Genomic DNA, 24,222 nt, shown 5'->3' with positions numbered 1-24,222 from the left:
TATGCTCTCTGACATGACAAATTGAATATACCACTGGGGGCACTTATTCAAATTTAGCTGTCTCTTTAATTGCATTAGTAATGCCATCACACCTCACAAATCTGCCAGCACATGGACATTAATTCCCAAAACATCATGCATGTAATTTTTTATATGCAAGAGGAAAAAGGACACATACTGAGAGGGGAGCTGTCTGTTTGGGGCATGGCCATTGGTGGACACAAAGATAACTTGTTTTTTTGTATGCTGTTGTTTGGTGTTAATGAGTTTTGGGGTTTGCAGGCACAGGCCATATCACCCAGAAGACACTTTTTTTCTTGGTCTTGTCCAGTAAAGAAATAAATATTTTCTCTTTGGGTTAAAAATGAGACAGAGAAAGGAGACTGGTTGTGTAGTATGTTGTTTGAAACTGAGGCTTTTTAGTGACATACCACAGTGTAGTAAAAACAACCTGCAGACCCGTACTAGATTACAAGCTTGAAATAATATAAGATAAAAAAAATCACTAAATGAATAGATTTATGGATGTATGAAATGAATTGAGTAATGAATCAACTTACCAATGAATGAATAAGGGAACTGGTAGTTTGATGTATGCATCACTTGATTGTCAAATGAATGGATGGTTCAAACAATGGTTTAATTTTCCCAAACAAGATCTACTGTTTTGAAATAACTGTCACTTACAGCCTGCTGCCTCCCAAATGTTCCAAGTTGTTGGCTTGAGGCAGGACTATACATGGTGAATCTAAACAAAATAAAGACAAGGGTATGTTTGATGTAAAACTAGCTCTAGTCTTGTCCCCAAGTGTTTACCTTGGTTGAACTGGAATGTGTGCAGCTGAGACACTATAAGATTTTCACAACGTTTATTACTTGATTGTGCCAGTTCTGCTACACCAATACTGAAATAAGTTTCTTTACAAGCGTTGCAGTAATATACCAGTTTCAAAACCATAGTGTGAAGTGAAGTCTGTGAGGGAAAGAAAGTCTCTTTCATAATGCAAACTGAAGAACAATTTGACCTATGTCTGTGTGTCAGCTGTGTGACATCAAAACATGCTGTGAAAAACTACAGCAACACCCAGCAAATCAGTGGGTGTGATATAGTGTGCTATAGATAGGTGAGTCAGTCTGTCCTTTATCAAATAATGTATTTTTCAGAAGTATAGAAACCTGCGGACAGAAGAAGGTCACTGATTTGTCATTTACAAGAGGACATTACGCTGAGTGTGGAAACTGCCAGGAACTGATTTCCATCCAGGTGGCCTTTCACTCTGAAGCGGTTTTTATCACATGAGACACTTTTTCATTATCTTCCCCTCAATGACTTCATTTGCTTCTAACTTAAGTTTTCTGCCAAGTTGGAAACAGAGTAGCCCAATGACTAAGTATATTACAGAAAAGTTTATTTTAGTAGTCTGATTATTAAAAAAAGTAAAACTCATACATGTTATACAGATTCAACACACACAAAGTGAAATATTTCAAGCATTCTTTTAGATGTGATGATTATGGCTGACAGCTAATGAAATTCTGAAATTCAGTATATTACATAATTAGGATATTACTTAAAACATTTTACCTTTAGGAGAGTATGTTCATATGCTCTCAATACTTGGTTGGGATTTGTTTAGTATGAACTACTGCATGAAATGGAGTTGCACTACCCTCTACTTCTGAGTAGCCATTTCAGTCAATTGTGTGATTCGTGGGAATTTTGAGATCCTGTCTGTAAAATTGTCACTCATCACTTGTTCAGCAAGGACAGCTGAAACTGACTCATTGAAGCCGGTCTGAAGTCGCACAGGGCACAAAAGAAGCCCTTCAGCAATGAAAGGCAGTTACTCTTTGCCAGGGATCATAAAGATTGGACTGTTGATGATTGGGTGAAGGTCCTTTGATGAATCCAGTTTTGAACTGATACCTACTATTCCAGCTAACTTACTGGTTAGGAGGAGGCCTGGAGAAGCCTACAAACCAGACTGTGTTGCCCCAACAGTAAAACATGGAGGTAGATTGGTAATGACCTGGGTTGTGATGGTATGGGTGAAAAAGGACAAATGTAACCATGTGAAGGGCAAATGGACCAGGTCACATACTGGTCTTCTCTTGAAAACAGTCTTCTTCTGTCAGCTGGGAAACTCTTTCCTGCCTCAAACGACTGGATTTTCCAACAAGACAATGCACCTTGCCACAGATCAGTTCAAGTCTGGATAAAGACCTGAACATTTGATCCATGTCTTGGCCAGCTCAAACATCAGATCTAAATCCAATTGAAAACCTGTGGAACATCATCAAACTCCAACTGGAGAACCACAAGCCTGAAAACAAAGCAGATCTGTTTAAGTTTTGCAGCAGGAATGGGCTGCTGTGACAGCAGGACATTGCCAGTAGCTGGTGGAGAGTACGCCAAGACGCATGGCTGCAGTCATCAAAAACAATGGTTATGCTATCAAGTTCTAACTTTTGTAAACATTATGTGACTAAAACAGGCAGAAAAAAACATGGAATACCTGAAAGCACTTTTTTGGCATTACAATGCCAGAGCTCTTAATGTAAGAACCTTAGTGATTTTGGTTATCATTAAAAAAAAAAACATGGAAAATAATGAGATATCACCCCTTAAACTAAAATTGTGTGAGCTATTTTTGTTATTGTCATCATATTTTTCCAATCAAATGTACCTTAAGTTGAACCAGGCATTAAAATGATCGAAAAATTGAAGTAAATAAGGGTGGTCTAATAATTTTTTCCATGATTGTAGGTGCACTTGGTGAACATAGTCCAACACAGAATCCCATGATCAAAACAGGTTTTCACAAGTTGATCATCTTATACTATGTGACAGATTTTCTTCCTCCCATGTCCGGATCTTTTTGACAATGCTGTAAATACCCAACATGAAGAACTCAACTCAAGAGCTGTATATAACCATAACAGGGTCAGGTATGAAATTAATATTCATCCTTATTTGAGATTGGCTAATCTCTTAATTAGAACACAGACCCACCACAATTTCTTTTTAATTCATTTTATAAGCTATTTCTACTTTTATTGGATTAGACAGCTCAAAAGAGGCATCAAATGTGGACCGTAGAGAATAACACCTGCACCAAAAAAGGGTCGTGACTGGAAGTTAAACCAGTGACAGTGACTTAATGTCAAATATGATACAGGAGATATACCATAGACAAAAATGATTAAGTAATATTTTTGTGGATTTGGTTGGGAAGGGGAAATAAACATCTCAGTTACATGAAATCGTTGACCCACCCAAGTCTAAACTTCTTGAATGTTCAGGGAACGTGTGGTTCTCAAAATAGTCACTTACTCCAATAGTTTACCCTTCCCCCTTTGAAGCATTTGTGAGCTCTAAATTATTGGAAGTGATATTAAACTTCTGGGGATAGCCAAGATATGCAGTCCATTTATGTCACAGTTGTCTTTGTTGTCTTTCCATAAACTCTTTCAGCGTTTTTTAAATCACAATGCTGCATTAGTCATCCACTTAACACTTATATAATCTGCCTGTCATTATGCTTTGTTGAACTGGATCATTTTGCAGTCTCTTTGGCTTGTCTTACTGTATTTTTTTATCCGATAACTTTCTTTTTCATGATTGTGAAAGCATTAAAACGGTGCTCAAACTGAGTCGTGATGTATCGTTACTAGCTACAAAAGGCATCCACCAATTTCTGACCCATTTACTGGGGCCCTGCTGTGCTTTCACCCTTTTACTGAGGCATACCTGTCAGGTCGACTAACCTACAATAACCTAGAAATGGATACCAGCCTACACCACATCACAGACATCCCACTCATGTAATATAGCCTTTTGGTCTAAACAAACACATTTTAAAGAATAAAAACAGTGACCTTTTGGCTGCGTGGCATTTAAAAACACATTAACCTGAGTGTTTTACTTGCACTTTAATGAAGTTCATATAGATTGGGGTCATTTCTGCTTATTTGTAGGACACAAATTAAAAGATGTGATAAAAAAAAGTCAGAACTGCACTGCTGACACGAAGAAAAACAACCTTTAACATTTTATCACTTTTAGAGTTGCTACTATTTCAACCATATCATTGTAGTCTTTGTTGTCTTTCTTTACATTATGATCAACACATTTGAATAATTTCCTTTAAATTGGAAATCAAGTACACCTACTTACTGCAGAGACCAGCAAGAATAATGTAACAGCCTTTATTCCAGAGTTGAGTGGCACTGTCTGAGGAAACATGTAACTATTCTCTTATTTGCTATTTTTGTCCAGCAAGGTAACTTGTGTTATATTTTACCACCAGCTTGAAGCAATAAAGACTTCATAAGCTATGTGTATTTATGAGGCAGATTTTCTCATTAGAAACCTCTCCTAATGGTTTTTCTTTTTACTTGTTAAGGTTCAGACTTGTGAAGGCACATTGTTTCCTTTAAGCTTATCTTTCATGGTTCGTCTGTCACTTGATTTGATGAATAATTTCCAGTCTTTTTAGTCCTGCCAACCTCAGGGCTGGAGAAACCCATCTAACCTCTGCAGAGTCTGCCAGGGAAGAGGAGAGTTGGATTGTGTTTATGTGCAAGAGTGATCAGGCATTCAAGTCTCATTTTCACTTTTTGGACAGAATATGAGAAAGAGGACCTGGAGATGAGATATGAGATAGACAGAACTGAATCAAATCACTCACTGAAAAGATTTTTTGTGCTCTCTTCTTAGCTCATGTTTATCCTTCTTGACCAAGGGTCCTCAACCTGTGGCTCTGGAGCCTCATGCAGCTCTTTGACTCCTTTGCAGTGGCTCCTTATAGCTTTAAAAAAATATTATTGAAATAAAGATTTTTTTTTTCTTACAGAGGGTATTGATGATTAAAGACACTAACAATGGAAAGAATCATACGTTAACATTTTGTTGAACTAAATCTTCATCCTATCTGTCAATATAGCCTGGCCACCGCTCTATTTCACCTCCTCCAACATCAACAGCCCACCAACTGTGGCTTACCTCAAGTATTACAGCCCTGGGATAACTAAATCTACAAAAAGACAAATCTGGAAGAAATACAGATTTAAATTCTGGGTCGATGAATTCATTTCACTGCCAACGTGCTCGCTCAAAAGAATTACTAAATATATGGCAAAACATTGGTATATGATAAGAAAATGATGAGTTGAGCAGTGTTAAAACTGTATGTTTTCAAATTAGGTATTTACATTTTTTAAACTTTTTTCCTTTTTTTTTTTTTTTTTTTTTACAAATTTTTGTAAATATATTATTATTATTATTATTATTATTATTATTATTATTATTATTATTATTATTATTATTATTATTATTATTATTATCATTTTTACTATTATTTTACATTTTGAAACTTTTTGAAACTTTTTGAAACTTTTTTGAAACTTTTTAATTTTTCAAATTTATTAAAGTTCCTTAAAATTTTGGATTAAAAAAAAGTACAATTTCAGACTTATTAATTTAAATTAATTTTATGTTTATAGAATTTTTTCTTTCAATTTTTTCAAATTTTAAAGCAATTTGAATTTTTTAAATTTTAAAATGTTTTATTTTCTCATTTTTTTTAACATTTTAAATTTAAAAAATGCATTTTTTTTTATTTCAATTTTTTTCAAAATTTCTGCAAATGTATTTGTAACTGAATAAGTTATCACATGTACATTACATAAATTCAGAAAACTTCTCATTTTTATAATAATTCACTAATTTTTAACCGTGTTTGAGTTTTATACACTCTTTTGTACTTATTGTGAAGATAAAGTAGATTTTGTAGGTCCGGAATGACTTTAATCCAGCTGAGCTGAGGCTAAACAGCTCCTTTGAAAGTAAAGGTTGCAGACCTCTGTTCTAGACTGTAAGGGTTGCCCAAGCCTGCCCCCCTCTCCTATTCATATCAGTGAAACGATATGACTAAACCAAAAAGATGGAGTTGATTGGGAGTCCTGTGTCCTCCCCTACAGCTCCTTGTCACGTTTACAAACTTGAAGAAGTAGCAAATATCTAAGTCAACATTTAAGTGTCCCATAAATGTATTTGCTTTTTATAGCTGCTGTCAGTTTGCACATATCTTATATGTACAACTAAATTTTACTCAGCTAACCGTTTTGACATTTGATTGTATTTATGTGCGACGGAGGCTGGAGACTCACAGTCAGTCAGTTGCTCAGTGAACTAACTAAATAGGAGCTCCAACACAAACTCACTGATCATCTTTCAGTGAACCATTTGCAGCTCCAATAGAATCACTCATTGACCGCTGTTCACTGACTGAACATACTGAACAAAATGTAATAAATAGAATGGTTGGGGAAATCATTGTTTAAGCAGCTTTTAGTATGTAAACTATAGCTTTATCCCACTAAATTCTCAGCTCACTGGCTTATTGTTCACCTCCATCCATTATCAGTACAACAGCTGGCAGAACTAAGAGTTTGGCCGTGTTTCAGCTTATTAAATTCTGATTTACAGGCAGAGCTGCAGAGAGTACTGAACAATTTGGTTAATTAATCTTTTGAAAGATCACTTTACAAAAATGATTCTAATGAATTGTAATGACTCAGTACACTGAACATAACTGCTTTTCCCATCACTAGTTCCAGGTTGTATGTAGTGTCAAACATTGATTAACTGACAAAAAGTGGTTATTTCACAACTCCTTAAATAATGAGCTGCCACAACAGCAAAGGATAGTGAAAATCTGGAGAGACATGACACTATTATGGAGTAAATAAATACACATAACAGGACACACTCTTTATAGGCCGCTATATCTATTTATCATTGTTATTACCTCTGCCAAGGAGGTTCTGCTTTTGGGAGAGTTTCTCTGTTTGTCTGTGAATAACATAACTCAAAAAGTTACCAACAGATCTTGCTGAAACTTTCAGGAAATGTTCAAAATGGGATAAGGAAGAAGTGATTAAACTTTGGAGGTGATCCGGATCACCATATGCATCCAGGATTTCTTTTAAAGGATTCTTTACCATTGTGAGATAGGGCAGCTTTCACAATATGTGACTCCACCCAAAATGGTCGGATTGCTTTGTAAAACAATACAAGACAAGGTCACAATAATTTCTGACAGATGTAAAAGTATGACCCAGATCCTGGCAATATTATGGATACTAAGATCCAGAATATGAAATACGTACTGGGTCATCATAATTATAAACACTGTCAGGTAACAAATTATGGTACTGCTAACACTGCTGAAAGGGAGTATAACATTAAAGTAGGACTAAAGTGTTGCGTGACAGTCACAATATGCTTGGTGGAGGTCTGCGCTCTCTGAGTGCTTTTCTTGTTAATTTTTTTTTAATGCATGCAGAGATACTTTTTTGATGAAAACTTGCAGCTGTCTCTTACTCTTATTCCAAAGCCGCCAGTCAGCCTGTTATGTAACACCATCATGAACTCAGAAGGAATCAACGCCTAAAAGAAGAGTACACACGTCAAAAACACATTTATTTCTATCCCCAGTTCTGATCTTTACTGGTAATGATGTTTAGGTGCAAACTCTTTATTGTACAAGCTTTATTGCTCCTCTATTCTATTCCCTCTTTGTTTCTTTCTCATTTACACACATAAACACAAACACCCACGTACATCAGCAGGCTCATAAATATTCAGCCTCTTACACCTTCAGATCTTAATGAGTGTCTCTCTGCTGTTGGTTAGTATGCTTGTGTTGGTGTGTGTTTGCATGTGTGTGTGTGTGTGTGTGTGTGTGTGTGTGTGTGTGTGTGTGTGTGTGTGTGTGTGTGTGTGTGTGTGTGTGTGAGTGTGTGTGTGTGTGTGTATGTATATGTGTGCGTGTGTGTGTGTGTGTGTGTGTGTGTGTGTGTGTGTGTGTGGCTGCAAAATCAGCAGAGTTGCCGAGTGCCTTGATGGACCCATAGGGAATTGCTAAGATACACACAAACACAGTCATGGCCCCCTACACTCAGGCTGAATTCCAATGCTTTTGGAGGCAAACCAAATATAAAGCAGATATGTTCTGGGGTATCAACCGTGGCCAATCCAGAAGTGGTTCAATTTAGGAATATAAAGCCCTTTTTAATACTTGTACAGCAGAGAAATCCACTTTGGTCTGTTCATCTTGCTACAAGGTAGCCAGACCGTTTTCTATTACACCCTTATCCTCAGGAGGCCCACAGTGAAGGAAACATACAGTGCACATACCAGTGACCTTTATTTCCACAACTTCTTTAAATCCCAGTGAGAGGAGGGCAGCAGCATGAATACTTTAATGCTCTGAGACTGTGATGGAAAAAAGGGCTCCAGCCATGGTGGCCGCCCTGCTGTAGGACTGAGCTTATGGGTGCACAGTGAATGAATCCCTGCTTTGCCTTGTGGGACCAGTGGCACCTGGGTGAAGAGTCAGACGTGCTTGTGGAATTATTGATGAGCCACTCGCAGTATTGTTTATGATTCCAGATCTGTCTGTGCAGAATACCATATGCCAATGTGAGCACTGGTCTGCTGTAATGCACCAACACGGGTGAAATCTAGCTGTTGTTTGGTTGTTAGTATTGACTTTCTCTTTCCTTTATTTTTATTAATTTATTTATTTATTGTGTTATGGACTGCCATGTTGAGTACTGTCATTGTATTAGGCACACAGTATGATCTACAAGGCTAAGAAGCACTAGAGCTTGTAAAGGTCGAAACATATTGATCACAGGTCTTCATGAGCCAAGCCATAACAGTTGGAGCTGTATGCGGAGGACTTGGTGGGTGTTCAGACTAAAATCAATCTTATGGTGGTAGGGGAGATGTGCACTATAAGGATTTGATTGACTCTTTTTAAAAAGTCAAACTAGGGACATGGATAAAAATAGCCTGTTATAATTGCACATTGTACAGAAACGACTTGACAAGTTTGTAACCCTTAGCCGATGTGTCTCCTCAGGGCTTAGTGATTGAGCGGATTGGGAGGAAGCCACTCCTCATCTTTGGTTTCTCTGCCATGGCTTTTTTCTTCAGCCTACTCACAGTGTTCCTCAATTTCCAGGTGAGCTTGTCTTCCTCCACTTAACTGACCTCGTTCCATACATACTGATCTTGTAAAGGGATATGTGTCACGATGCATATTTTACTGGGGCCTAATTACACTGTGAACAAAAAGCCTCTGGGATCCTCCAGGAGGGAATGAGGTTATTATATACCCCTACTTCCACATTATGACCTTAGAAATATTGAACCTTAATTTGTGCATCACTAGATTGTTATACCAGCAGACTAGAAATGTATCATTTTGCAGATAAGTTAAATTTCTATTCACTCAAATGCTATTTTATTCTGTCCCTCAATATATATTTATTTTTTGACCTGACGTAGCCCCTCACAAAGTGTTATGCCTTACATATTTTCCTCAAACATTAAGACGTTTCAATAACACCTTCCTTCTTTTATTTTAGGACAGTATGCCATGGATTCCCTACCTCAGTTACGTCTGCATACTGGCTGTGATTGCCTCATTTTGCTCAGGGCCAGGTAAAGCTGCCGACCGTCGAGCTTTTCTTATTTTTCTGTCTTTCTTAAAGTCTTTTTCCATTTCATTCAGTCCTTTCCAAATGTTCAAACTTCATTCAAAACTACAGTTTACAGTTCACAGTCTCATTCAGCAGACGCTTTTGTCCAAAGCGACGTACAACACAAGCTAAAATTTAGACGGAAGGAAAACCTAGTTAGTGCAACAACAATGCTACAAGTTATTCAGCTGCAGGTGCTGCCATTAAGTGCATTTTTTTCAGGGGGAGGGGTACAATAATCAACAAGCCAACAAACCACAATTAATTGCTGCAACAGTATACCTCAATCTTCAACAAAATTCAGTAATAGTGCTAAAAAATCACAAGAGCTGAGTCTTAGACCTTCTGACTCATTCTACCCCTGAGGACAAAGAGGAGAAGGGCCAGATTAAGTGCACAAATGTCTCCTAAATAGATGTGTCTTCAGACATCTCTTTAAGTAGAAAGGGACTCTGCGGATCGCATAGAGATAGGTAACTCATTCCACCATTTGGGGACAACAGAGGAGAAGAGTCTGGCTAGTGATTTGGAGCCAGGCTGGGAGCACCAGGCGTCTTTCACAAGCAGAGCGTAATGGGCGAGAGGGAGTGTAAACCTGGATGAGGGACCCCAGGTAGGCAGGAGCCATTCTTGTCAATGTTTTGTGAGCCAGAAGAAGAGCTAAAACTAAAAAGAAAGAAAGAAAGAAATAAACCCTTTTTTTTTTTTTACCAGATTGCCTGTCAATCAGCAAAGCAGCTGATATATAACCATAGTAAATCAACCAGCTCTTCAGCTTAAGTCTAAGGCACGTAAGCCATGTTGGGAAAAGCTGAACAGTAGTGTGCTGTGTGTGTGTGTGCGTGTGTGTGTGTGTGTGCTCTGTTAGTCTTGGTGGGAGGTTGACTTTGAGATTCTATTGCCTTTTTCCCAGATAATATAAGAAAAAATTTAACAAAATGTTTTTTTATCTTTATTTTTTTATTTTAATCTTTTAATTTTTTGTTTATGGCCAAATCTCTACCCATGATTGAGGGTAGAGGGATCGTCTCATGTTTGTTTTCACAGAGCAGCAATGATTTATGAGCTGCTGAATCAAATGGTGCACCTCAGTGCTTAGTGATCATAAATGACGGTAGGGTGAAAAGAAAAAACTCACAAGAGGGATGACCCCACTAGTGCTGCGAGCATGTGAGTGGATAAATGAGGAGCCACACCACACTTCTCGAGGAGAAGTAGTTCTTATTTCAAATTTAAGAACTACAGTATAGGTTTAGAGAGAAGATAGTATGATGGATCGTGCACCTATATAGATAATGGATGGATGAACAGAAGCGGGTATACATCAAATAAACATCAAAGCAGTAGCATGTTTGTATGTTTGCCTCATATAGTCAGTTTTGTTTCATACATACCAGAGTTCCCAACTACACATCATTATCACCTGGAAAACTCCAAAGGATCAGTGTGTTTGATGACAAATAATCAAAGAGAAAACACAGTTAATACTGTGTGGGATGACTCACGTTGTGACAAGGAGCTCTTCAAACGGCCTGTGACGTCAAACAATGTTTGAGAACAGCCACTTCAGTATCTAATGCTAAACAATTCTCATAAACTATTAATAGGAGCTGTTTATATTCCTCTGTACCTTCATGGAGCAGAGGGAGGAGCAGAAGTTGAAGCTTTTAAATGTCAAGTATAAACTGTTGGTATTACTGATATAACCATCAAACCTTATTTGGCTGACCCACACTTTTTTTTAAGTTAAACAGATGTGAAAGTGTGAGATACACACACACACACACACACACACACACACACACACACACACACACACACACACACACACACACACACACACACACACACACAAACACACACGATGAGAAATAGAGTCTGTTCTTATAGTTTTTTTCCCAAAGTGAGTCTAGATAGTGTCCACGGGGTCTAAAAAAGTATTAAAAGTTGATAAACTAATTGTGGGAAAATTAAGACCCTTAAAAAGTATTAAAAAGTCTTAATCAGTTTTTTATGAATTATTAATTTCACTGGTATTGGAGCTTTGACTCCAGCAAAGTAAATTACAAAGAACGATGTGATGTGATGTGGAAGAAAAGAAAAAGATGCGCCGGTGGAGCTCGAACATGTTTGGGGCCGTGCGCCTGCGGGTGTGAGATCATGACGCAGCGAATGATCTGGCGCCCAGAGGATAAGGAAACAAGAAACAACAAAATGGGAAAGGGCACATTCTCCAACTCTTGGCTTAACATGCCCACATTTCGAAACTGGCTATAGCCGGTTGCAATTAACAACCGGGAAGCCTATTGCAAACTTTGCAAGACAACGATAAGCGTTGCATCAGTGGGTATAAATGCAGTTAAATCGCATACACCAAGTACTAGCCACAAGACTGTCATTTGCCACGGACAGCAGCAGCTCTCGATAGAATCTTTCTGTGGCCCACCAGCAACAAGACCACCTGGTAACATGACAGGTGAGCAGGCTAACACAGCTACGACGGCGACCTCTGCCTCAACGTCTGCCGACATAAGGGTGGCTATGAGTTGGTGCTGCACGATTTGGGGAAAAGGTGCGATTTGCGATTAGGTGGACAATATTGCGATTGTGATTGTGCTTGCGATTTAATAAAAAAGTTGTGTAATGATGAGTCTACAGACTTGCTTTGTTATCATGGAGAAAAATCTGAATTGCATGTGCTGACATTGCGATTGCGATTGCGATAACCTCTTTTGCGATTACGTAATTGCATGTGCTGACATTGCGATTGAGATAATCGTGCAGCCCTACTATGAGTGGCGCACCAACCCTGCGTGCTGAGGTGATCTGGTGTCTAAATACCACTCTAAACCGCCACTCTTTGAACTCAAATGAAGGCATTTCTGATAATTTAAAGTCAATGTTTCCAGACTTGGACATTGTTGAGACGTTCTCATGTGGCAAGGACAAGACTGGATACGTCTTGAGATCCGGGTTAGCACCGTTCTTTGAGCAGCAGCTTCTTGCCTGCATCAACAAAGCTGGCCCATTTGTGTTGATGTTCGACGAGTCTATCAACCAGTCCACAAAAAAGAGGCAGCTTGACGTCCTCGTTTGTTTTTGGGAGGATGAGGTGTTATTAGCAACCCATCTTTAACAGTTGTTAATTGCATTTTAACAGAAATGAGGTAAGCTGAGAAGGAATATAGCTTGAAAGAATACATGAATCTAAAGGCAGGTTTATCGATATTCCCATTCAAACAGCTAGTCACAATGAGGTCTTAAAAAGGTTTTGAAAGGGTTTTTAAAAAGCCTTCAAAAGGTCTTGAATTTAACCTCAGGATTCCAGCATATACCCTGCTAGACCAAAACAGATATCACTCCCAAATAACCAGGCACGACTACCGGCACAGGAAAGCAAACACATATGTCATTGTCAAACATGCAATAAGAGAAAACAAACGTGTCAGATGACAGGTAGGAGGTACTGGTAGCTGTCCTCTGCCCAGCTCCCCAGGGTTCCCCCCTCAGAATAGAAAATTGGGTCATAAATATTGAACATGCTGAAAAAATGTATTTGGAAATGGTGTGCCTGTGATATGATCCACAACAGATCAGGGGACATACCTCACATACATACCAGACAATTCAGAACCATTCACAATACAGGATTTTCTCTAAAGGGGGTCTGGGCCAGAAATCAGCTTGGTTGTCTGGTTCTGTTTACCCTGTTTTTCCTCTTTTTGGGTTTTCAGAACGTGGTCACCGTACTTTAACTGAACTATTAATGTATAAGAAAAACAGACAGGCTTAATATTCATAGATTGAAGCATAAAGCAGACAGCTACAAGTACTGAAACCTTTTAGGGTTTAATTGGTTATGTGTAGGTCTTTTGTATGTGTGTGTATATCAGTCTCAATTTTTGGGTGTATTTGTGTGTCTGTCCCTGTCCTGCATGTGTCCAGATGTGTCAATGGCACGCCTGCCCACTGGGCACCTCATTGACTTTCCTCCTCTCAGTAACACCTGACTGCCCTCGTAATCAGCCCCCTGACTACACAGCTGTTCATTTTTTGTCTTAAGAAGTGTTACCTTGTGGCTACACTTTGGTATGACACCCTGTTGTAAAAGTCCTGTCAGCCTGATGATTTCCTCAGCCTGATTCTGTTCACCACCAACAGCCTGGTGCTGCTAACATTTCCGGTGAGATGTCAAAAGGGCAAGTAATTATAATCATACCTGCACCCTCACCATAACTCCACCCTCCATGTTCTGAATGTGATTTTTATTATTTTTTAATCTCAGTATGTAATACATCATGTTGCTTTTGATATCTGCTTCACTTAACTTCCTTTCCCGTATTCTCTGAGGCTTCATGCTGAGGTACACTGAGTGTTTAAACAAAACATTGGTTCTTTATCAGCTTCCCTGACTACAGAAAGAAATATGACGAAGGCAGATAGCCAATCTGGCCCCACCAGAAAAGAAAAAAGACATTGAATCTGTCCCTTTCTTAACTGAATTTGGCAGGCAGACCAGAGGTCTCTGTGTTTGTGACTCGCCACTAATGATTATAGGACAGAATGAGAGAGTACTCGCTTGAAATCTTGAAGGCCACTATGTAATTAACTGCTGGCAGTTGCTCTGTGCAGCAGTCAGATCAGAAGAAGAGGCTGAGATGTTGTTGAGTGATCTCACTTTTTACCCATTCTGAGTGAAAGAAGAAACTGTGCCTGTTTGGTATAGAAATGCTGCAATTGCATTTCAGCAAAGTACATTTTTTAACTAGAAACATGGATATTGAGAATGTCTTTTTGGGGTGAGGAAATTCATATTCTCTTAAGTGTCTGTACTCCACCACGTGGCTGAGTTTAGCAATCTCTGAAGCATGACTGTGTTTAATGTAAAACAAAGAACTAGGAGCGGATCGGTGGCCAGACATTAATGAGATCTATTCGTAGACTTCAATTTTAGATAAACAGTGACTAAGAAACTTCTGATAAGTGCCAGGATTGGGCTCTGCTTCTTTTACTCTTACCTGAGAGAGTTTTCCATCAAACAGCCAAAACTCACTTCAACAAAATGATGCCAACCATGCTTGGCCGTCAGACTGAAATACTGAGATTCTGTGCTTATGCTCTATAGTTTTATTCATCATCTGTTCTGTAGATCAAGTTAAAGGATGTGTCTGGATAGAGGAGAGGTGTTTCATGAAAGTGACTGTCTCTCTGGTTAAATCACTACACATTTCTACAATCGTCCCTTCTAGCTGCCCCTCGGGCAAGAACTCCATGAGTTCTTTTTTTGATGTATTTATTTATTTATTTTCCAGTGGCTTAGTTCATTCAGTAAACCGCTCCACTCTTGAGAGTGAGATCAGAGTGTGCAAAGCATGGACAGCTGTTGAAAACATTTTTTCTATAAAATCAAACATTTTGACTTTCTTTGTATAATTACATACACATTAATATGATTTGTTGTCTGTATTTTTCCATGAGCATAAAATATTTCTATTAGTCCAGCATGACTGATGCTGCTCTTGGAGCAGCTTGTGCCCAGTTAATCTATTTTTCTCTCTATATGCACATATTGCTGCAGACAGGTGTTGTCTGACATTTCCATGAAGGCTTTGTGTAGGTTTAGCTAGAAGTTTAAGTTATAATTTCCCATTATTGTTGGATGTAAAAAAGTGACAAACCTCTGCAGTAATCATTTTAGGAATCTTATCGACATCAATTCTAACCAGCATTAATAATCTTAGATACATCTCTTGAAGTATAGAATATTTTGATATTTTTTTTTAAATAAAGTTTTACCTTTGTGGAAAGCAGCATTTTCAGGTAAAGTGCCACAAAATTCAGACTGTGTGAGTATTTTTTCTGTGTTATAATCATTTGAAGACATATTAATTTCATTTTTGGTGTCAAACATAGATGCCTTGTTTCCATCTTTTTGGGAACTTAGTTGTTGTTTCCAGTTTGTGTAGTCTTTTAATTTATCCCAAAACTACACCTAACAGAAGATGGATAAGAGAAAAAGGCTCTGCTGGAGCCTGAACGTAGTCTGATACACACATCATCTAATAACAGATGATTGCAAACATTGAGGGAGTCGGCAGAGTATTCAAATAGGGTTCATCACTGTTTGAAACCCCAGACTATGAATCAAAACTGAATGCCTTTAAAACTGCAATGAAATGTCAGCTCTATGCATTAATCAAGATTTCATCTGCTTTTTCAAGCTGTCACAGACATACTTGATACTTTGTTGCTTTTTGAATCAAGAGTTGAGGAACGATGATAGTGTGAGTGAACACTGCAATAAATCACTGTGGTTGGATAAAATCAGTGCATAACAGGATCAGCTATTACAGACAGAAAGGATAAAGCCTCTGTTTTACATTTTTATTGCCAAGAAATCCAGAGAGATTGAACCAATAATGTGGGCATTAATAGCTTTTGTTTGTACGACATTATCCCTCAGTGAAATGAAACTTTTCACCAGATACAATAAAGCAAAAACAAAAAGAAAGTCACAATAATGCATCAGCTGACATTTGCCTTCAGTATGATGTTGAGGCAGTGTTGTTCCAGTTCAAACACCCCTTTTATCACTGCAGCAAAATGAAAGTAAATGGCCCTTTAATGAGTTTTTTAACAGCTTTTAGATGAGTTTGGGACAACCGACCTTGACTCGCTCTGAAGTTAAGGACAAAACAAAAGCTGAAAGAAAGCAGGTGGAGTTTGATTAAGACCTTATACACATCTAGCTGGATGTTTTTTTAATAATGAATGTCCCCCCCTCATTCTTTTTTGAACACATCTCCGCCCACACATAACAGGGCAACCTGATAAGTGTTGCTTGTAGCAGGCAGTCTTTTCCAGAGGTGAGACCCATGCCAGCCATTCAGACTGAACCGCTGTCTTTCAGCTGTCTAAAATTTGAAAACCAGAAATTTTGTTTCCCGACGTATACATGGAACCATGTATATTTGACAGTGGATGAAAAGTGAGCAGGGTGAGTTGCAAACAGCTGACTGGGAAGATCACAGAGGCAACCAAATAAAAAAATGGTTTTCTCACAGAGAGAAGTAACATGACCACTTCTACCCTCCTGTCTTAGCCTATCTGTTTTTCTTATGTACCAAAACCAGCGGCAATTGCTAACTTTATGATTGAGATAGGTATGCAGAATAAATTCTCATTTGAATAAGTCCATGAACCCTGGGATGTGATTGACCCATGAAAAGTGTAACCTTAAAAAACAGGATGGATTTACAGGAGCCTCTGGAACCAGACAGCCTTTGATGCCCTGTTACGATGCAATTCTTCTTTAAATGCACCCTTCAGAGGTTATAGACCCTGAATTAGGACACAGTAACATGTCAAAGTAGCAGAAAATAATGGATTTTTCAAATCTCTAGACACAGTGATAGGATCAATCAGAATTGATTAAAACAGTTTACCTAACATCAAAAGGAAGCAGTTGATTTTATTTACTTCACTGCTGGATCGTTACTTTTCTCTGGGCTGCCTAAAGATCTCAACATGTCGTGTGTTTTCATGTTTGCCCAATTTTTATTTATTTTTTTAAAAGGGGTGTTTTTTTTCTCAGTGGTACAAAGTTTGGACTCTCACTGGTCCGTGGTTAAATCCACAACACTTGCAGTCAACATGTAAAAATTTCTTTTGAAACTGAACCCCATCTTCTTGCAAAGGAAAGGCTTTTAATGTATAGTTATGTTTGGACATCTTAGTACTTACACTGTGTTTCTATTGCATGTGATGTGATGAGTGTCAGTTTGAAGCAGTGGGATAACATTGTTATCATAGGTGTGTCCCTGCTGGTCAGTTGGACCCAGGTTGGTTGAGGGACGCAGCCAAAAGCTGGGAGAACCACTGTGTCCTCAGTCATTCAGACTTTGGACAGATAAGATCTTTGTTGTGATGTGGATGAGAATTTGAGGCCCAGCATAAAAGCAACATAAGGAGATGTAGGAAGACTGCACTGCACTGTACAGTTTTCTCCAAAGAGAGTTTCCTATGTTCACATTTCTCCTTTTGTTTGCTGCTTTGCAGCGCCTATTTCTCATTTCTGCTTGCAACGAGGCCACAAAAAAAAAAAAAAAGAAAAAAAAAATACACCAAAAACAGTGAAAGCAAAAATGTGAATTTTGCCCAGTCTCTTGCAATCAGTTTCCCTCATACACTAAGATGTAACTTACAATTTACAATAACTGTCATCAAAACTTTAGGCATAGTTTACATCAGATATTTAGTTTTGAGAGATGATCTAAGAATTTTTGAAATAGACTGGCTTTTACAGGCAATCCATGGTGTTTTGCTATTTGTATGAACTGTTTTGAAAAATGCACTTATTGTTTTGCAAATGGCGAGGATGATTAGAGAAATGCACCACAGCGACTGAGAAAAACTAATATTTTTATTTCAAATATTAGCAAATCTTCTCTCACTCCTGAGGTCTTTTCTTGTGCCTGTTTAGTGATGGCAGTACATTATGCAAAGTATTGCATCACATTTTATTTACATGAGGCACAACCGTAGATTGTAATTGACATCTTCTGGTGACAGGTTTCTTTATTTCATTGTACATATAAATATTTGAAAGGGAGACGGATTTTCAGATGGTCTGAGTCCAATGATTGACAAGTGAATCTGCTACAGTAAATTTATTCTCCTGCCACACATCTGAACTGGTGAGGGGTAGCTATGGAGTGGATCTATATCTTTCTAAGGTTAATTGGGTCTATTCATTGCTGGAAGCTGCATCGGGGAGTCACTGTAAGGTTTCCGTAAGATAAACATTTGTTCAGCTTTCACCGTAGAGACAGCTGAACAAATTATATGAAGATCTTACAGAGAAGTTTTAAGGCCATTGCAGGACTTTGATTATGGTTGAAGAGGCGCTCTGTTGCTGCATCTTCAGTTTTTTTTTGCTCCCAGAAAAGCACAGGAGATTGCTACCAAAGCTTTATAACAGTTTCATCTAAAAATATGCCACTTTATCTACCACCATGACCTCAGGTTTATCTGGTTTTTATTTCTCATACTCTCCAAGGTCTTACACTGCTGCCTCATTAACTGGAGATTGCTGAGTCTCTTTTTGGACTCGTGACAGATTGTGCCACCTTGTCAAACCAGAGGAAACAACAGTCCCCAAGCTGTTTCACACGCCATAACACACTGGTGCCTATATATGAGAACTAACAAGACACAACTGCATTATATCAGTCCTAGCCTCTGAATCCAGCACAGTGAATGTGATGGCAGATGGCATTTTGATGACAGGTGTATATGTGAGCGCAGACTGTTTTTTTTTTTAACCAACACTGACACTCACAGTGAGAAGGTAATAAATATTTACTCAAAAGAAAGTCTCCCTATAGTTCTTGGAGGTTTTTCTTCTATCCATTCAATTATGGAAAATGTAATCTAAACCTGACAGGTTGTCATTTTTTTTTCCATCTGTGACAGCGGAGACCAACTCTTCCTGGTAGAACAATGTAAAAGCACTTAGAGTGGTCTAAAACAGTCCACTCTGGTCTAGGAGTTGTTTGACGTGAGGAGTGTGACAGTTTTAGCCATGTATCTGCCTCATTTCACTTCTTTTGAAGCTCTGAATTCTTTTATAGAGTTTTGTAGGCGTTGCTTGACAATCTTCTCAAAGTTGTAGTTATCTCCACTGCTTTGACCACTTTTTTCTCCCACTCAACTTTCTAGTAGTAAACTTGGATACAGTACTCTCTAAAGAGCCAATGTTCAGAGAGTACTGTGTCAATGAAGAGTCACACAATATTACTGTAAAGTGCTTTTGGTGTTCTCATCAGAATCACTGTTATCAATGAATTGTTGCAGAATAATAAAATTCTCATCTTTTAATAAGACACACATAAACCATTTTCTTAAATGTTTTTCCTTCATTTTGTATACACTGTCCTGCTTACTACAGTGTGTATAATGAAGAGTTAAATGATAATAAATCATCTTGATAAAGCAAGTCATTTTGATCGTAAATACTCTATTTTAATAATCATTGAAATTGCTGTCCATTTTTTCATTATGGGGTAATCGCCCCTGTTTTCAGTGACATTATTACCAGCAATGTGTCTTTATTCAATGAAAGCTAAAACAGTGGCTTGTTGCAATGAAAGTACCGAAGCTTGTTTTGTCATTTTCATATGTATAGTTGGATTTTGTCTTGCTTAACATGTCCACCCAATATCAAATGATATAAAAACCTTTAAGAAATTCAAAATATATATGTTAAACAGTACACAGTCAGCTTGCTAACTTAGTTTTGTTGCTAAGTTAAGGTCCACCCTGTGCTCATCAAATGCTCTCTTTAGCAAAAGTGCCCTTTGTCCACTATGTCAGCAAGCCAATGTAATTACTCTACTTTGAAATTGTCCATGACACGGTGGACATATTTTCCTATATGCATACAGATTTTCTACTTGCAGGTAATTTATAAAAGGTGTGGGAGCTTGACCAATACTCATCTTTTACATCATAACATCTACTTAATACAATGAGTATGAAGTTTGATGTAAAATCTCAACTTTTAGGGGGGTAATTAGAAAGTCTCAAAGGCACCTGATGGTGATATCGACCCTTTCCTAGCAACAACCTTTTGTGGCTTACCCTCATTATGAAGGGTGTCAGTGGTTCCCATTGATTGTGTATCCTACTGAACCAGACAAAGGGACCATTTACAGGTCATGAACCTTTGACTTGTGTTTCCAGCCAAGTAGCTGATTGGAGTCTAACAATACCAAACTTTTTCTTGAAATCCTAGTTTTGTGAAAGACTTTCACTGTAAGCCATAGTCATCACAGTTCAACACAAAGAAAGATAAAAGGTATTGATAAATGTGGCCTGAAACAATTGTATTTTCACTAACACGCCCTGAAATATTTAAGTTTCAAATGACCTAACCCATGGTAGTCCTGCATTTTCTTAAGCCTAATAATCTCATGACTGCTTATCTGTTTAAAAACTCACTGCACAGGATCTAATATTTCTCAGACACAGACCAATTTGCGGTACCACACTCCCATGTGACATAACACTTGAGTATATGGACCCAGACCTGGCCCGAGATTTATGATGTAAGCGTACCCAGCAGTGACTCAGGTGAAGTTCCAGTGGATAATTATTGATCCTCAGTTTGGATTAAATCTCAGTGTACCCACTTTAAAAACAGTCATGTGATCCAAGAGTAAAGGGTGACTGCAGTGGATGTAGTAATTTAATGAGAAAACAGTGACAGAATGCAGAAACTTTGAAGTCCTTGCAGTTTTATGTTTCCTTTGACTGACAACAAAACTATTAGGAGAAATCTCACAAACAGGATTTTAGACACCTTGACCACGGTCACCTCAGCATCTTCAATCCTTTTGCGATAATCGGAAGGCTAGTAGAAGAAATGTGGCATTGTAATCTGCTAAAAAGAGAAGCACTTAAGTAGACTCAGTTTGATAATAATTCATAGTGAAAGTAGGCTGAGGAAAACTCATTCAATTTGATCAAAATTTCTTAAATCTTAATTGGTTAATACTGTTTTACATGATTTAATATTCTTGTGTAATGTTTTAAGAATAAAAAAAATAAAGAATAGGATAAGTAATCCACAGATAACTCACAAACAATAAGTTTTAACTTCCTTATTATGTTTTCCAAACATAAATGTTTCCCTTTGACTAAATCATCCTATTTCCATTTAAAAACTACCTCTGGCCGCTTTGTCATAGTTGTCCTTCTTTGGCTTCATACATAATGTGTATTTTAATTGACAAATTCTTTGGATATTAAAGTCTCAAACTCAAAGAAAAGTTGGCTCACAATAAAACATTTTGTATGGTCTTTTCTATTTTACTGAAAAAAAAAAAATAGAGTTAATATTCTTATATAAAGTGTTTCCCCAGACTCCTGCACAGTAAGTCATTTTTTATGTTCGTTATATCATTTTAATATTGTATTGTGTTTTACCTCCTCCTTGAGCCTGGATAGGCACCAGCTGTGAATAATATAATCACACTCATGCACACGAAGCACTCATAAAGAGTTTATGGAAAGTTCAAAAGAGGACATGACGTTTGAATCGAGCCACAGTCTCTACAAGAATGCTACACCACTCTCAGCTCTCTCCTTCTAAGGCCATGAAGAGCCAGAGCTCTGATGATCAAAATGACAAGGGTGACCTCATCACAGCTGCAAAACAACTGGATAAAGGGTGGGGTATGATGGTCCAGACGGGACCTGCTAATGCTGGAGTGGTAAATGGTTGAAACACAAGCTTCACTTAAGTTCTGTTATCATGTTTGTTCCATGAAATTGACTTTGTTGCCCCAGATGGACACAAGTCTGAGTGCTCATGTCACCCATCAGTATTAACACTTAAAGACTGCCTGCAGTGTCTGCAGGCTTGTTTTAGATTTTTAATCAGTCCCATGCCCGTTTTGCTTTTCAAGTTTTTAAAATAAAGTTTTATTTAGTGGGCCCTTGATTTAACTCTGTTTCCCTATTGACACAGCATTTTCACAAGTTAAACGGTTGATTGTCTTTTTAGGTGTTTTTAGTGATGATTAAGAGTGCGGTCACACTGGCCATCCAAACCGTGCCGTTTCTAAGCACGATTGCCCCCCCGCGGCGCTGTTCCCCAGCTGGAGAGTACGGCCAGCGGTCACACTACCCCTACATGAACCAGACTTTAGCGGGTAGTACACACGTGCCAGCCCGCCTACGTCATCGTGAAGCATCTGTTTACATGAAGCACTATCTCATCAGGGTCAGCACAATGAGACATAGAGAGCACTGCTACAACTTTAGAGACTTTTGGACTTATGGTGAGTCGTTTTGGCCCGACACAGCCCGCTTTGTTTAAAATGATTGTGGAGCGATGCGCTAGTGGCGATCATAGGTAATGGATTGCATGCGCTGTCTGCGTGCTTGTGCTCATGCATGAAGTAAACCGTGCCGAAACCCACCTCTTCGAAGCGTGCCGAAGCACGGAAGCGAATTGTGTTTCAGCACGGCACAGTTGCGGTCACACTGGCCATTCCATACGTGCTTTAGGGCTGAAGCGCGCTTAGGCACGGCACGATTGGCCAGTGTGACCGCGTCCTTAAATTAAGAGCTTTGCAAGTTACCAAACTTTATATTTCACGCAAGTTTACTGCAAGTCTATGCCAACAACCTCACAGCTGACTAACTAGGCAAGCCTCCTATCCTCATGATAATGGGCTTGTGAGGTGCACGTCTCATGCCAGGAGTTTGACAGCTTTGATCCTGTGAAATATACCTCTGGGATAAAAATAAAGCTGTTCGACAGCCATCATACACTCACAGCCTGAGGGAAAAAGTCTGACATTATTAGCAACAGAGAAGAGAATGGATTCACAACAAATAAGTACAGTTGCAGTTTATCCTAGGATGTAACTACTTAAAGTGAATGCCTGACTGAGTGTTGTTATTTTGATTCATGCTCTGTGTAACTGGGGGAAACCTGTGCACTTCCTTTCCTGCTTTTTTTTTTGTTCCGCTGAGAAATAAACAAGCAGAATATATTTACCTTTTTGGCACCCTTGGTGTGGTACAAAGCAGTCTTTCCACCCATTTTTTCACCTTGTCTCTTAACTTTGATGTGTTTCTTTTAGTGAGCCATGAAATAACAAAGCAGCTGTGATCTGAGAAAAAGTGTTTTCTTGTGAGAGAAAACAGGAAGGAAGGGGGATCAATGTGAGATTGCAGGAGAAAACAAAACGTTGCCAACAACTTTTCCTCAGTCTGAGTAAGGTAATCCTTCAAAGAGAGGTGCCGATAGAAGTGTCATTGAAGAACTTTGTGAGGAGTAAGTGTAAATGTCAGTTTGACACTAATAAGAAATAAGTTAAGAACAGAAATAAGTTTAGCCAGGTCTTTTTGTTAACTAAAGAAGACTCACACTCAGTCTGACCTCCTACAAACTGCAGTGAATTATTTAATGAGTTAAATAATTTCTTTTGAGCTTGAATGGAGGAAATTGCACAGCATACTTTTGCTGTCTGGCTCAAGTAAACTTTTCCTTTAATATTTAAAACTGTCTCTCTTTTTGGCTGGATGAGAGTCATTTAGATGCCAAGGGAACAGGAAAGGTAGGGGGTAGGAGTATCCCAACAGGCAAAATATTTTTAAAGATAACCCTAACCAAAAGTTGCACGCCATTTGCCCATTTAATACCAACTTCCATCCAAGCGCAAGCTGCCTCAAGTTTAAGAAAGAGAAATTCAACTTCTTTTCCTCTTTAATTCAAATGATCATTTCGCATTAATTAGTCAGTCATTGTTGTTAAGTTTTATTAATACTCACAGCAGCCTTGCACATTACCATGTAGGAGGTGTTATAAGAAAAAAAATAGTACTGGGAATGCCGCTACCTTCTAACTCAACCATCTGTTATCAAATGGCTGTCAGATCATTTTGTTAATACAGAAAAATAAACTCATAGAGTAACAGCAGGTGGACTGTTAAGAAGAACATTCAATGAAGTTTTTTTTTAAATTAAACTGAATTTTCTCTTAAATCTCTTTTCATGCATTTCACATTCTTGACTGACTGATCCAACCGCACCTTTTTAGACTGTTGACCGAGGTAATAAATGTCAATCTCTTAAACCCAGGTTAAAATGACA

At 38.3% G+C, this 24,222-nt stretch overlaps 1 protein-coding gene across 2 annotated transcripts in view; it reads left to right on the top strand.

Annotated features, from left to right (window-relative positions):
• slc2a9l2 (solute carrier family 2 member 9, like 2) overlaps window positions 1-24,222 on the top strand; it is a 143,227-nt gene that overhangs the window by 68,292 nt on the left and 50,713 nt on the right. For both annotated transcript variants that reach the window (XM_074681039.1, XM_074681048.1), the window contains 2 exons: window positions 8,934-9,035; window positions 9,442-9,517. In XM_074681039.1, coding sequence (XP_074537140.1) covers window positions 8,934-9,035; window positions 9,442-9,517 — 178 coding nt within the window. The remainder of the gene's footprint in view (window positions 1-8,933; window positions 9,036-9,441; window positions 9,518-24,222) is intronic.

The sequence above is a fragment of the Halichoeres trimaculatus genome, unplaced genomic scaffold (assembly GCF_033239565.1).
Source record: "Halichoeres trimaculatus isolate MK-OKI-2021-1 unplaced genomic scaffold, fHalTri1.1 fHalTri1_scaffold_1, whole genome shotgun sequence".
Taxonomy (NCBI): Eukaryota; Metazoa; Chordata; class Actinopteri; order Labriformes; family Labridae; genus Halichoeres; species Halichoeres trimaculatus.
Note: the sequence above shows the minus strand (reverse complement) of the source record. Positions and strands in the feature narration are given on the sequence as shown.